The sequence below is a fragment of the Scleropages formosus genome, chromosome 14 (assembly GCF_900964775.1).
Source record: "Scleropages formosus chromosome 14, fSclFor1.1, whole genome shotgun sequence".
Taxonomy (NCBI): domain Eukaryota; kingdom Metazoa; phylum Chordata; class Actinopteri; order Osteoglossiformes; family Osteoglossidae; genus Scleropages; species Scleropages formosus.
Genome location: NC_041819.1, coordinates 9348789 through 9362912, shown reverse-complemented (window position 1 = coordinate 9362912; position 14124 = coordinate 9348789). Strand labels below are relative to the sequence as shown.

General features: G+C 41.8%; 1 protein-coding gene across 2 annotated transcripts; it reads right to left on the bottom strand.

Annotated features, from left to right (window-relative positions):
* Positions 1-14: 14 nt before the first annotated feature.
* On the bottom strand, positions 15-11295 carry LOC108920558 (sodium/potassium-transporting ATPase subunit beta-233-like). 2 transcript variants are annotated; one of them, XM_018729394.2, is made up of 6 exons: positions 10981-11289; positions 7594-7722; positions 3963-4118; positions 1874-2058; positions 1626-1709; positions 22-1279 (listed from the first exon to the last, which is right to left on the bottom strand). In XM_018729394.2, the coding sequence occupies exons 1-6, from the start codon at positions 11075-11077 to the stop codon at positions 1019-1021; spliced, it is 912 nt and encodes a 303-aa protein (XP_018584910.1). In that variant the 5' UTR covers positions 11078-11289; the 3' UTR covers positions 22-1018. The 2 variants fall into 2 exon arrangements, with proteins under 2 accessions (XP_018584911.1, XP_018584910.1); XM_018729395.2 differs by lacking the exon at positions 7594-7722 and having other exon boundaries at positions 15-1279; positions 10981-11295.
* Positions 11296-14124: the final 2829 nt, after the last annotated feature.

Here is a 14124-nt window from a genome sequence, read left to right as displayed (position 1 = left end):
TAAATAATTTGCAGTGACAAACCAGTTGTCTTATTTTTATTTTTGTCTTATCCTAATTAAATGACAAGAGTGGATGGTTTCCTGATTATTTTGATGTTCAGCACATCTTAACATCAACAAAAATTACTAATACACAAAGGGGTACTGGTTTGCTTCTTTTGTTCTAATGTGTAACTTGTGACTTTGGTATTTTGTTTATACATTACACTTTTCTGCAGAACAAAATGATTGTACAACTGCATAAATATAAAACTTTCCATCATGAAAATGGCAAAAACATTCACCATAAAGTTACACCATATTGTGTAAGGCGTGTGGCAAAACAATGGTTTTTACAAGCACTGACAGTACCGTTACCATCAAGGTACCAGCCTTTCAAAATGAAGAATCGCCTTCACAAGAGCAGAGAAACGGAAGAAAAGCCAAATACAGGAGTAGCATCTCCTTCTTTGCATTTAAATTTTCCCGGAAAAGTAAAAGTGATTTTGGGGAGTGGAGGAGCTCAAGTGTGACAGAACAAGTGAAGGCATTCAATCACATGAGCCTAGAGAGACAGTGTGTACCATACCAGCAAGTTCTCAGTTTGTAAGTACACACACACGTACTCATACACACCCACACACGTATCTTGCTGTAACAGAAATGACATGGCTTTTGAAAAACCATTGTATGCAACTACAGTACTGTACACTTCAAAAATATATTTAAATCATGCAAAGCAGCAATATACAAGAACAGCAATACTGCTTGCAACACATCAGTAGTGAAATCATCCTTTACAGAGACAAATGAACATGTCCCATGGCTCAGTAGAATAAATATTTCGTAGTTTGTTTCTCAGCATTTTACAAACTAATCCTAAATTTATGCAGAAAAGCTAGTGTAACACATATAGACTAAATGTAGGTCCCATGTTGAGTTAGCTCAAGACTATCCGTGTTGTACTTAAGTTTTCTTTTCTTCCTAAATTTCTTGGTTTTAAAATAGGGCAGAGAAAGAACTAACTATGTAGCAGTGGTCATAAATTGTTGACTGTAATTTTAATTTCAAATCGTCCCTGGTAGCGGTCTTTGTCACTGTAGTAAATGTTCTCCCCGAAGACTTTACACTCGATGCGCAGCTCCGTGTTTAATGTGAGGTTGGTAAACTGGATGCCCAGCAGGGGCTGAAGGTACTGGGGGTGGAGCAGTTTGCCATAGTAAGGGTAATACTGCAGAGGGAAGCCGCCACCAATGCCATGGTACTTTATCTCTCCAATTTTTGCAGCATCTTCAGGTCTCTGCAAAGAAAATACAGGTCGTCATGCATTTCACACACATGCACGCACACACATCAACTGAAAGCGCTTGTCCCAAGCAGGGTCGCGGCGAACTGGAGCCTAAGCCAGCAACACGGCGCAAGGTTGGAGGGGGAGGGGACACACCTAGGACTGGATACCAGTCTGTCGCAGGGCACCCCAAGCAGGACTCGAAGCCCAAACCCACCAGAGAGCAGGCCTGGGCCAAACCCAGTGCACCGCTGCACCACCGCACCCCCATTGATTATGCATTCGACCTTAGTAAATAGTATATATACTGAGCATTTCACAAAATGACTGGAGCAATGTTAAGTTTATCCCTGTGTACCTTATTAGTACAGAAGACTGGGATCACATTGGGCTGGACCTTCTCCCTGGCTTCCTCAGGGATACTGTCATTGGAGGTTGGAGGCTAGAAGTGGAACGGTCCAAGAATTACTTAAACACATCCTGAGAATGCAGCATTAATGGCATCAGATACAATGCTAATACTAATGCCATTGTACCACAGCATTTCTTTGTTTTGAAAAATCTAAAAATTAGTAATACCATACAAAAACAGCTGATCACGCATACCCGAGGTATGAAATTGACAATCCTGTTGAGCTTGACAATCATGCAGGGTTTTCCATCCTTGAACCCAAATTCAGGATCTTGTAGGCCAGAGCAACCAGCCAACCAGGACCTCTTGAAGCGGCAGGCCCTTCTAACACCCACATCACTGTTTATGTCGCTCCTGTCCTTGAATTCATTGGGGTGTTCTAATCAAATAAACAAATGATTCTTGAAGTCATTTCAAGTCACATATTTAGTCTGCTGTACAAATGTACATTTTCTGTGGAATGTACAAACTGCATCACACAAGATAAAGGTTAGTAAAGGAAATTCCAGTTGCAAACAGAAGCAACAGCCAAGTACATTTTAAATTATGCTACTGATGAAAGTATAAAACTAATTAAATTCATTATAATTAAAAAACAAAAACATCTTGCATTAGACTGAGTGATAATGACATTAAGTAAATTTTAACAATCTCCTGTACAGTGAACAATTGAGAGCATTAATTTGAGAACGTGATGAAAACTGAAAGCCGTCTCCTCAAAAGCATTAATAACCTTGCCTGTAACAATGCTAAAATAACTGGCTAGCTTCTTAGCTAATGTCAGCAAATACATCTTATGGTATGAATTTACCACTCAAAACCATGTTACAGTATAAAAGCAAGAATGTGCAATATCTCTGCAATACAGCTAATTAGTCTGAAACTTAGCTGATCAAATAAGCAAAAGACTACAGTAAGGAAAAAAAATCTATAAATCTGCTCAATTTTTTACATTTTATTCTTTTTCTACATTTTCTACGTTTTATTCTTTCCACACACATCAGTTTCTCTTGTGTTCCAGAAAAGCTAGCATGTCATGCATTTTTTATGAAGAGTACATCTACTGCATCAGGAGTCGACAAAGGCTGAGATTCGGTAAGTGCAAGCAACATCTCCACTCCCATTATCTTCAACCTTGGAAACGTGCCTGGAGTAGGTTTGTGCCGACAGCCACCAGTACCACAATGGAAATAATTTACCAGTGATGGCACAACTCCTTTTTGAAGCACTGATTATAACACATTACACGGCATGATGCAAGAATGACTCATTCTCTTCCTGGACTAACCTCCTTAAAAACACTTCTAGGAAATCAAATCCTGCACAGTGCCAATCTGGAGCACCAATATGAGCGAGCTACAGTTTATATCCAGCATTTCAATATTGTGTAGAGCAAGCTGGAATTCTGTTGACTAAAGCTGAACTGAAAAGTGGAATTGAACCCTGGCTCTTCCAACGGCAAAGTGACAGCTCCAACTACTGTACTATGCTCCTGCTGATCTTTCCTGCTTTCACGCTTTCACTAACTACTTTAGTCGCACTCATGCTATCCTGTGATCAATAATAAGGCTTTTCACAGCTGTATTAGAATTAAAGTAATTCAGTGAATTTACTTAAGGCTATACTCAAGACTTCAATTTCACAATGTCTAAATTTCTAAACCAATCTAAAACCGATTTAAAAAAAATGGCACAGATTTTTATTCCAGCACACACATTTCCAATTAAACTGTAGATGTCAGTGTCATTCATGCACATTAACGTAGCCTGACCTATAGAGTGCTGCAAGTAAGATGACAATTCCCACAAGGAACGCAGTCAAGACTATGGAGAAAATGGTAGGAAAGTGGCAAAAACTCATTCCCTGATACGGCAAAACATGTAATGAGGTACTTCTGCGCTTGGAATTTGTAACATCTCATTTCATTTACAATATACTGTTATTCATTTATTTATTTTATTCCTTTGAGTGAATTGTCTGATAATATTAGTTTGCCTGCATTAGTTAACCTATATTATACCAAATTATAAACTGTGTTTTGGTTACTACATTGTAACAATTATCATTATCATATAAGATTCTGATAAAAGTCCCACCTCATAGTTCTAATGGTTCACTATGAAAATGTTTTACCTTCATAACTGAGTGCATCCTGGTGACGTATGACATAATTTTACTCAGAAGCACACATATTGCACTGTGAGAGTTTTCGGTGTCTGCTACTTGAACAGATTATCTCTACTGGGCAGTAACAGTACCGGTCGTACAGAGATCAGCACTCACCTCCGCAGTCCTCGTACTTCAGCTGGTCCAACTGTTTCTCATCATCGTATATGTCCAGGAAGTCACGAATGACTTTGACATACGGATGGTAAGATTCCGGCCGGTTGATATTGAACATGATTTCTGATTTTTCAGTGTGTGGGGTGTGTGTTAGACCTGGTAAGATGAGAAAAACAACTTGTAGGTAAGAGCACAGTGAGATGCCACACACCAGTTCACTTTGATTAGTTAAAGAAAATAAAAATCTTCACAATGAAGGACTGAGAAATTCTGCAAACAGAAGGAAATACTGCTTTAAAAAGTCTGTTAGAAATGTATTATTTCATTCATTCACCATTGCTTAATTCATTAAGTGCAGAGATGCATTAACCACAAGTGCTACATGCATTGCTGAGGTTTGTTAACTCAGTCCAGTGTTAATTTTCCACTAACACAGCAGTACCACAGGAAGGAGGAGCCTTATCATTCCTTCAAATAAATTATTAAAAAAAAAATAACGTTAAATTCTAAATCTGCTTAACACTGCACAACTCATGATATGTTATAGATCTTTTGCAACATAAACACAAACCAGAAACGAATAAGTTAAATTTTAAAGGGGTGGTTCAGTGAGTAGTGCTGCTCTCTCATAGCGCCTGGGTGGTGTGAGAGGACGTGGGTTCAATCCCTGCTCAGTCTGTGTGGGGTTTGTATGTTCTCCCCATGTCTGCTAGAGTTTCCTCTGGCTGCTCTGGTTTCCTCCCACAGTCCAAAGACGTACTGTTCAGGTCCCCCCATAGTGTGTGAGTGACATACAGAGTGTGTTCCACTGATGTATGGATGAGTGACCCACTGTAAGTAGTGTTTCTAACAGTGTAAGTCACCTTGGTGAATAAGGTGTGTGGGCTGACTACATAGAGTTTGTTGGAAGTTACTTTATAGAGAAAAGTGTCTGTTTAACAAATGCAAATCTCAGAAAAGCTTAGTTTACTCAAAAAACATGGCCAAGCACATGTTAGCAGGCTGCCAGTTCAAAGATGACAGACGCACAAAATATTTGTTAATTCAAGTTCCACTTTAAGGTTGTGGAACTTCCCCCAACTCACATGTTTCTGCCTCACACTGGAAACTCATACTCCAAAAGAGGGCAAGTAATGACTTTAAAGTTACAATGTGTGAACTCCCCCTTTTTCAGGATGATGCCATAAACAGATTTTCTGAACAGTGTGTGTGACACAGGACTAATGTACACTTCGTGATGTCCTCTATTCGTTTATGAAAGAGGAAACAGCCAACAGGCTACCAAAATGAGTTCACTACCCCACACCCAGAAACAAGGCAAGGGTGGGTGCTGAGAAAAGTGGTTAATTCTGAGGCAAGGAGCCTGGATCTTTACCATGCCTAATAGTAGAAAGAGGAAGAGAAACAGCTTTATCCTCTTGAGCACAAGGCTTGAACTTACCCTAGATCTATGCAGCAGAAATAAAACAAAAAGCAGCACTGTTTTAATTTTATTCATCTTACTGTAATCTGTAGGTGGCATGAATTCCCTTAGCGAAAATAAGCTTATGCAGTAAAATGCATATTAAGGGAAATGCATATAGTGAGAAGTACTCATTGTTTATGAAGTACAAAGGAAGAGCATAAGCAAACTTGCTTAGAAAAACAAATTTGAGATGAAGAATTATTACAAACAAAAAGGACAGGCTATGAAAACAATTTTATGCCTGAATCCTTCCATTTCCCTGATAGCTTATTTTGTATGGGGCCATGGTTTGTAACGGTGCCTCACTGTGTGATGGGTCTGGGGTTCGAGTCTGCTTGGGGTGCCTGGGGGCTCTGTGTTTCTCCCTGTGTTTGCATTACCCAACAAGAAAAGGAAGGACCTGAGAACCCACCTCTGTTCCTCCCTTGATTTGCCTTGAAAACCACACGAGCAGTTCAGCTTGGGTCTGGTTTGACTCGGCACCTTTATGCATGCATGCTTGTTTTGTAAAGGTACTACAGAGCACGAGGGAGAGCTATGCCTTCAATGAGGTGCCAGACCACGACAAATGTAAGTACTTGAAAGTCACCAGCTGGTCTAGACCACATGTCTTTGGATGGCAAGAGGAATAGATTAACTAAAAAATTAAGCAAAACAAAAGGACTCATTGTTATAATCATGTCTGTATTCCTACTGACATTCACACATTCCAAGTCTAAAAAAGTGAAGTCGTTCTTGTAAAATTGTCTCGGGCCTTTCTGCACAAAGAAATCTGTAAAAATCAAACCTCTATAAGCATATAAGGAACAAGGGATTCTTCCAGACACTCTGGTTTCCTCACACAATCCAAAAGATGTGCTTCAGGTGCACTGGTGACTGTAAATTGGCCATCATGTGTATGAGGGAGTGAATAACTGAGTGCGTGCGTGCGTGCATGTGATTGCCCAGCAATGGACTGACATCCAGGCCAGGGTGTCCAAACAACCACAATTCTGCATAGGACAAGTGGTTATTAAAAATTAATAGATGTACGGAAGGATGGACAACCACTCAGCCTCTCAACTGAGCTGCAGTTCAACCTAAATGCCCAAAATATTGTTCTCCCAGCTCCCGTAACACATTAAACACATTTGCCCATCTGTATGAATTAGGCTGAATAAGGGTTGCCTCTATACTTATATTGGAGAGTTTTGTAAACAGCAGTTTTCAGGTGTGATTAAAATTAGTTCCTTCCGTAATTTCTTCATGTACAACTGTACACACTGATGTCTGAACCTGAACAAATAACATCCTGCTGCCAATCTTGTCAAGTGAATAAATAATGTACTAGTGCCAAGCCTCTTAGAAAATTCACCATTTCAGAACGAGAGCACGCTGCTTTGTTTGTTTATTATAATAGTTTATTACACACAGATTTTTGGTCCCACGATATTCTATAAAGTAAGCATCACATGACTGTTTGCTCCTTGTGCAAGTTGACATGGGCATCTTCAGTTAGCGATGCTTTGACACACAGTTGACCCCAATGTATCATTTTAATAGAGTGTAGCCTAAAAGCAAATTTGTATACATACACATTCTTATGAGTATGGCAGGGAATTCACCCCAACAAATTTCAGACAATGATGATAAGAACATGAGATCAACTGATTCAGTTGTGAACAATGTAAACAGAAGAGCCCATCTTTCCGGGTGACTGTAAAGTTGTATTTTCAGTCGCAGCAGTGTCAGTATTCATGTTCTTGGTTTTCGCATTATATAGCATCCATTCCTAAGCCTGATTGTTATTCTTCCATCCTATTTTCAGTTGTTTTTTATGTTGCTTGTGATGACATAAACCACAAATTCAAATAGAACAATTTTGCCCAGTCTGAAAAAAGTCAGTATTAATCTGTGCACAGATGTGTTAGTTAGAAGTCAGTTTCTACCATGTAAGACTTCATATGAACGGAGAGTGTAAATAATAATGGTCAACAGAAAGCTGTCGACAAGAATTACTGTTCAGCAATTAATAAAACCTGGTAGAGTACAAAAAGCTTTTTCGCAGCTTTGACATTTTTGAGGTGGACACTCAAAAGCTAATCATTAAGTTCTTATAAACTTGTTCAATTTGTAGAGGGTAAAAGAATAATGAGTAGCGGAGTTCTCTGATCAGTTATGCTTTACCTGGAGGTGCAACTCTATCCTGGTATGTAGGCTTGTAGTCACTCAGGGTCAGCAGCATAACTTGGATTGTCCCAATGAATATTCCAGCCAAGCAGCCATAGAAGATCACATAAAAGATGAATATCTTGGCTACAAGGGAAACAGGACCGTATAAATGCAACATGGAACCATATTCACCCACAACATAGACATTGTTTAAAAGGAACCAGGAACTTAATATGTGTCATATGGAACCAAGGACGCGGGGGCAGCTGGAGCCAAGTGCAGGATCGGTCATCAAGAACCAAGGGATCGGGCAAGTTCTCATTGTCGGGGACGGGCGAAGAGTCGGTCGATCGGCGGTCAGGGTGAGAGAGGATCCAAGGACATGGTCATGGGACGAAGCGAAGGGTCGAAAGCCGGGAAACGGAGACAGGAAGCAAGGAAGAACTAGACATGGCGCAAGAGGGACGGTTGTCTCAGCGAGATTCCGCGATTGTACGGGAGCTGAAGAGGGTCTTTTAAGGGTGCGTGTACTGATTGGTGTCAGGTGTTGTCGAGTGTGATGCGGGCGTGGACGTGACAGTATGTAAGTTAGCTGCTCATTAGACACTGAAACAAAACTCACTTCCCTCAGAGATGCAATCTCAGTATTTAAAATGCATCAGTACAGACCAACAACCTACCTTCTTGTGAGCCACAAGCACACCCCGACCACACCCCGACCACACCCCAGCTCTAAACTTGAATGAAGCCTCGGGGCTAAGAACTAACAAACAAAATGAATTCTGCACGTTTACTAACAGCATCACTTTTCCTAGTAACATTTCCATTATGAAAACGAAACATCTAGTACCGTGGTGTGTTAAAGGCACATTAAATATTTAGTTACCGATTTCAGCAATGAATAGGCCTTCAGATTATTACAAGCATAACTCACAGATATACTTTGCTCTAGTAGACTTGTACCATTTCAAAACAGTAATTTTATTCAGGAAATATAATACTGGAAACCAAAAAGCCGCTTTAAGTTATGAAAAGTAAACCAGAAGAAAGGATGGGTTCTGCAAATTCTCTTACTGGGGCTGCAAAGATGCATCACATACAAGATGATCTATGAGATGCACGTCCCTGCCAAAAATGTATTTATAATTTCTAACATGATTAATGAGACAATAAGAGCCGGTTCTGCACCCATGATGAGTCCCTCACAGCCCCATCAGTCAAAGTGTGAGTGCAGTCACGTGTGTGGAAGGGGCCGGAAGAGCACCTCCTCTGCTGTAACGGTAATGTGAGGCAGGCACACTCTTCTCTAATATTTCCATAACATTTGCATTTATTCATCCTGCAGATTTTTGTTTCCTCACAAGAGACCTATCTAGGCAGAGTCAATTTTTACCACTGACTGTGTGTGTGTGTGTGTGTGTTTATCATTTTTTTCCATTGCGTCAGCTCACTACACGAGGTCATGATCGCGAAGACGTGATGAACGTTTGTGTAGTTTATTTTAAATAATTAAGTGTATCAAAGGATCGCAGAAGGGTCACCGGTCTTTAAACGGACTCGCGTACAGGCAGAACCACCATGATTCAAAAGAACACACCAACAACGTCTCTCAGGGGGCTCATGTTCACTTCATGGCAAAAGTCTCTACTTTCCCAAAGCACCAGTCATGTTATGTATTATATCATGTATACATGTAAACTAAAAGTATTTGGTTTTAAGCAGCGCGAGCGAATTCAAACTTCAAGTCAATTAAGTTCCGGTTCTGTGTACGGAGTGTGGCGCGTGGTCGTGGAAGTGGCGTCTCGCGACGCTCGCGGTGCGCGCACAGGGCGCCTCGCTATCCCCGCTCTGCGGTCGCGCTCGCGCATCACGCGCTGAAAAACATGGTACGGCCGTATTATTAAAATGTCAGTGAAAGCGAAGGGAAATGTTCCTCCTGTGAAATGACAGAGCTCTCGAGTTGCAAAAGCAGAGGGAGTCCTTGGTGAGGAGCCATTTGGCAGCCCGGTAACGCCGTGAGGGAGCCGCTCTTCCTCAGCCTATAGCCCTCATTCGACAACGTGTTAGTTCAACGTCAGGGGTTTCCCTCCGGGTATAACACACACTGCAAATATTCGACATTCACGCAAGCAACCAACAACCAAACACGCCAAACTTTCTCATTCAACACAAAATGATGATGGGCAGTGTCACGAAGACGACAAAAGAAAAGCATCCCCGTACACAAAACATGATAACACACGACACTACAGAATACGAAGCTGAGTGTGTCATTATTGTTTATATTAAACTTAAAGCGTCCAAGTTTCGTCCACGGAGCACTGAATGCGAAAAAGCGAGAAATTCTGCCCGCACAATTTTGAGTGCAAACCCGCCAAGTCGGTGCGGTAACAGGAAATCACACCGGGTAAGTTGTTTTCTTCGCCGAATATTAACCGTGAACACGATGCCGTTATGACACGAGATGATTATATCATCATTCCATGACGGGATGTATGGCGCTGATCGGGATGCGGGGAAGCACAGGGCGGTTCACCTTGACTACCCTTGGACTGTGATGCAATTTTAACCCTCTGTGATCGGGACGGAGGAGGTGCACGCAGCACGGCAGCACGCGCGCCCATCGGCACGGACGCGACGAACCACCGACCGAGCCGGTGCTCCCGAGTTCCCGAGGCACCCCGGCCAAGGAGGGTCCTCGGAAAGAAGCACCACCAGGTGCCGCATCGGCGACACGGTGTGAATGTTAAACACCGAGGACCGTGGCGTGGTCGTGGACAGGAGGAGGGCTGGGGGAGCGCGCGCACCCACACACATACAGATACACGCTCAGTAATACACGACCTTCATTCGACCCCTTTCCATGATCATACTGCTCTGTAACACACAGTAACACACACCTCGTAGCGCGCGCGCACACGCACACACACAGACGCATACGGTAACGTGGACACGCAGCAGCAGGCAGCAGACACGCTATCATGCGTACAACGTGTCGTGTAGAGTCCAGTTTCAGAACATGAACCCCATTTGAAGTTTAGCCATTTCCAGTCCACCTTTTTACAAAAACGGTATATCAGCCAGGCCATATAATGTATCAACGATGAACATTTAGTTATTAAAAATGTCCCTAATTGGTTACAGGAACTGCAAAGTGAATCAAGCAAGCAGGCCACGGGGGTAGTCTTTTCCGACAAAAAAAAAAGAAAAAGGTAGGAGAACACAGGTTCTTACCTGCTATTTTGACTGAAGGATTCATAAATATTTAAAAATATAATAATATACGCAATGGACGTTTCTGACACTTGTGATCAAACTAGATGTTTAACATATCACATGCCGTGTACAAGAAGAGAACATGATAGATAGAATAAGCCATAAGGACATGATGATACTACTTACCCCAGCTACTGCCGGTCCGCCCTAAAAATTCCTTCTTTTCTGAATTCCACAGAAACTTCTTCCATCCGCCGTCACCTTCTTTATTTGCACCGGGCATTTCGCGTTATCTTTTAGTTCCTTTCCGTTCGGTCCTTATTTTATTTTATTTTATTCTATTCTATTTTGCCTTTCACTGGCTCGAAGCACACTGACTGCGAACCCCCCACCTCCTCCGCCACATTCAAAAAGGAAAGACTCGCGCCCGCTTTGCTGTACTTTAGCCCACAAAATATATTGCCGTGGTTTCCTAGCTCCGCCCGCAAACTGCTTCAATAGGTCACCCGCAGCGGAGAGAGGGCTAACGGCGACAAATTACAAACGTGCTTTTTTTTTTGCACAAGTAACGTAGCGGCGAGAGCTCCACCCAATTACGGCTTCATCGGTAGAAAGTAGCCAATCATGTTCCCCAGCATGGACGTTTTATGGCACTTTTTTAATCCTGCGGTTTTTGGTGTGCCGTAGTACCCGTCCGAGCGACCGCCTTAAAATTAGCAGAAGGCCGTTCAAGGACAGTCTGAAGTTACCATTATTTAGTGTCACGCACTTCTGAGCTTGTTATTTAATTGTAAGAAAACAACACGCGATGATGTGCTTAGATGCAGAGCACTTATAACCAACCGTTATACATGTACACTTACAACATATTCATATTTTTACTAGGTGGCGCTGTGGCCTAGTTTGGCACGCAGTCTGCCAAAGTGACTCTTAAAAGCACTGCTTTAATACTGTATTTGTACTATATTAGTAAATACACACACTCACAGTATATAAATTTATCCAAGTTTTCATGTCTTTGAAAAGTAATCCACACACCCAAAAATAAACTTTTAAAAAAAAAAAAAAAGTAGCACCCCAGAGAGGTGCAGGAAACAGGCTCAGGATAGCATGCCCACCTACAACAGGCTTAACAAAGACACTCCAGGCTGTACTAAGTTGCCTCCAAGTATTGGAGAGTTCCCCTTGGTCACTCTCCACCCCACCACCACGCTTAACGGTTAGCGGGCCACCCTTAGAACTACCCAGAATCCCCCCTGTGATAAACTGAGCATGAACAGAACAACAACCAATCAAAACAGAACACCAAACTATATACAGAAATGGACATTAGTAACAACTATTTTCATGGAGCTATATCAGCTCCCCTCAGCTCTGTTACAATAATATTGTGATGTAAAGCAGATAGTGCAGTGCTTGAGATGTTGCTTTGTAATCTGATTTTTTCTGGTTTGAATTCCACTCATGTTTACAGTGCCCTTGGTGAAGGTACTTACCTTGAATTGATATAGTAAGAATACTTTGTGTGTAAATGGTTAAATCATTTTAAAAGCTGACTATTTAACAATGTAAGTGCCATAATGTTGGCATCAAAGGAACAGCACTGAAATGGTTTGGGCCCTGCCTATCTGATAGATCTTACCAAGTGGTCTGGTGTGGGTAGCGTTCATCTCCTCAGACTCTCTCAACTGGTGTTCCATAGGGTTCGGTGCAGGGCCCTCTGCTCTGTCTGCACCTCTTGCTTTGGGTCTGTCATTGCCTTCCAGAGATTCTCCTGTCACTGCTATGCCAATAATACCCATCTCTTACTCTGTTTTTCCCCTGGAGCTGCAAACATTTCCTCATGTAATGCTACTTGCTTCTCGGACATCTCTGCTTAGATGTCTGATCCCCATCTACAACCCAACCTCTCAAAAACGGAGATCCATCAGCTCCCAGCTGGTCTAGCCTCCTATCAGGAACTCGCTATCAAAGTGGACAGCTTGCTCATTTCACCTGGTCATTGGTTAAGATCCTGGGAGTAGTGATCAACTCAAGTCTGTCAAGTCAGTCAAATGCAAGACTCTAGTTATGGCCTACAGCAACGAATCCAATTGCTCATATCTACAAGACCCGATCCCTTGTTATGCTCCACTCAAACTACTGCACTCCTCCACCTGCGGCTGCTTGTCAGTCCTACACACAACAGGGTAAGAATCAAAAGCAAAAAGTTTTTCGGTTCTGGCTCCAATGTGCAGTAAAGAGCTTCTTCTCTCACTAAGAATTTCAGAATTTCTCTCAACATTCAAGAAGGGTCTTAACACACATCTCTTTTGGACTCACTTCTCCTCTAATTTTCTGTGTACTGTACTCCATGAATGTGAACTAAACTAACTGTTTAAAAACTCTGTACAAAGCAACTTATGTAATGTATGCTAGTTTATACAGTGGTATGTGACAAATACTGCTTCAAGAATCAATTGCCTGCATCAAGATTTCATGGTTTGTTGATGCAATGTACTTTTATATTTTTTTCTGAGACATAAAGTACTGTGTAAAAGTTTTAGGCACTTGGGGAAAAAAACTGTAAAGTGAGAAGTCTTCCAAAAATAATGCTCTTGATTAATAAACTTCCTACAAAGCTTAGTAACCATCCATCGTCAACAACCGCTCGTCCTGAGCGGGGTCGCATCAGGTTTGGGGGGGGGGGGGTCCCACTCTCTGGTGGGTCTGGAGGTCGAGTTCTGCTTGGGGTGCCTTGTGATGCACTGGCGTCCTGTCCTGGGTGTGTCCCTTCCCCCTCCAGCCTTGCACCCTCTGTTGCCAGGTTAGGCTCCAGTTCACCACGACCCTGCTCAGGACAAGTGGTCTCAGATACTGTGTGTGTGTGTGTGTGTGTGTGTGTGTGTGTGTGTGTGTGTGTGTGTGTGTGTATGTGTATACTTTCTTTCTTTAAGGATATACAAAACCCTTACTGTAATACTGTAACTTTTTGCAAAAGGAATGATGGAAATCTCAAATATGCTTTTTCCCATTTACGCTAATGCAGAAGACATTAAATAACCATGTAAAACAAATATTGTTGTAAAACATCTAAGTGCCTAAAACATTTGCACAGTACTGTATATATTGTATGTGTTAAATGTTACTTGGATTTCTTCACTGAGATGGATAGTCAGCAATTTTTCTTTTTATTTTTTTGCTGTCAGTGTAATGTGTGTGTCAGAAGCATGTCTCTGCGTTAGCATGTATTCATTGCAGTTTAAACGAGGACTGGTTAGAGCTGACACATCCTTGATAATGTTTCTTTGCGTTCTGTTGTTTAATATTTACTACCGGTGTCTGTTTGGA

Excerpts from the sequence above, each read along its gene's own strand:
- LOC108920558 (XM_018729394.2), bottom strand. The coding sequence starts at position 11,077 with ATGCCCGGTGCAAATAAAGAAGGTGACGGCGGATGGAAGAAGTTTCTG. Across the intron at positions 4,119-7,593 it reads GGATAGAGTTGCACCTCCAG|GTCTAACACACACCCCACAC; the intron begins GTAAAGCATAAC and ends TCATCTTACCAG. Across the intron at positions 1,280-1,625 it reads CAGTCTTCTGTACTAATAAG|AGACCTGAAGATGCTGCAAA; the intron begins GTACACAGGGAT and ends TTTTCTTTGCAG.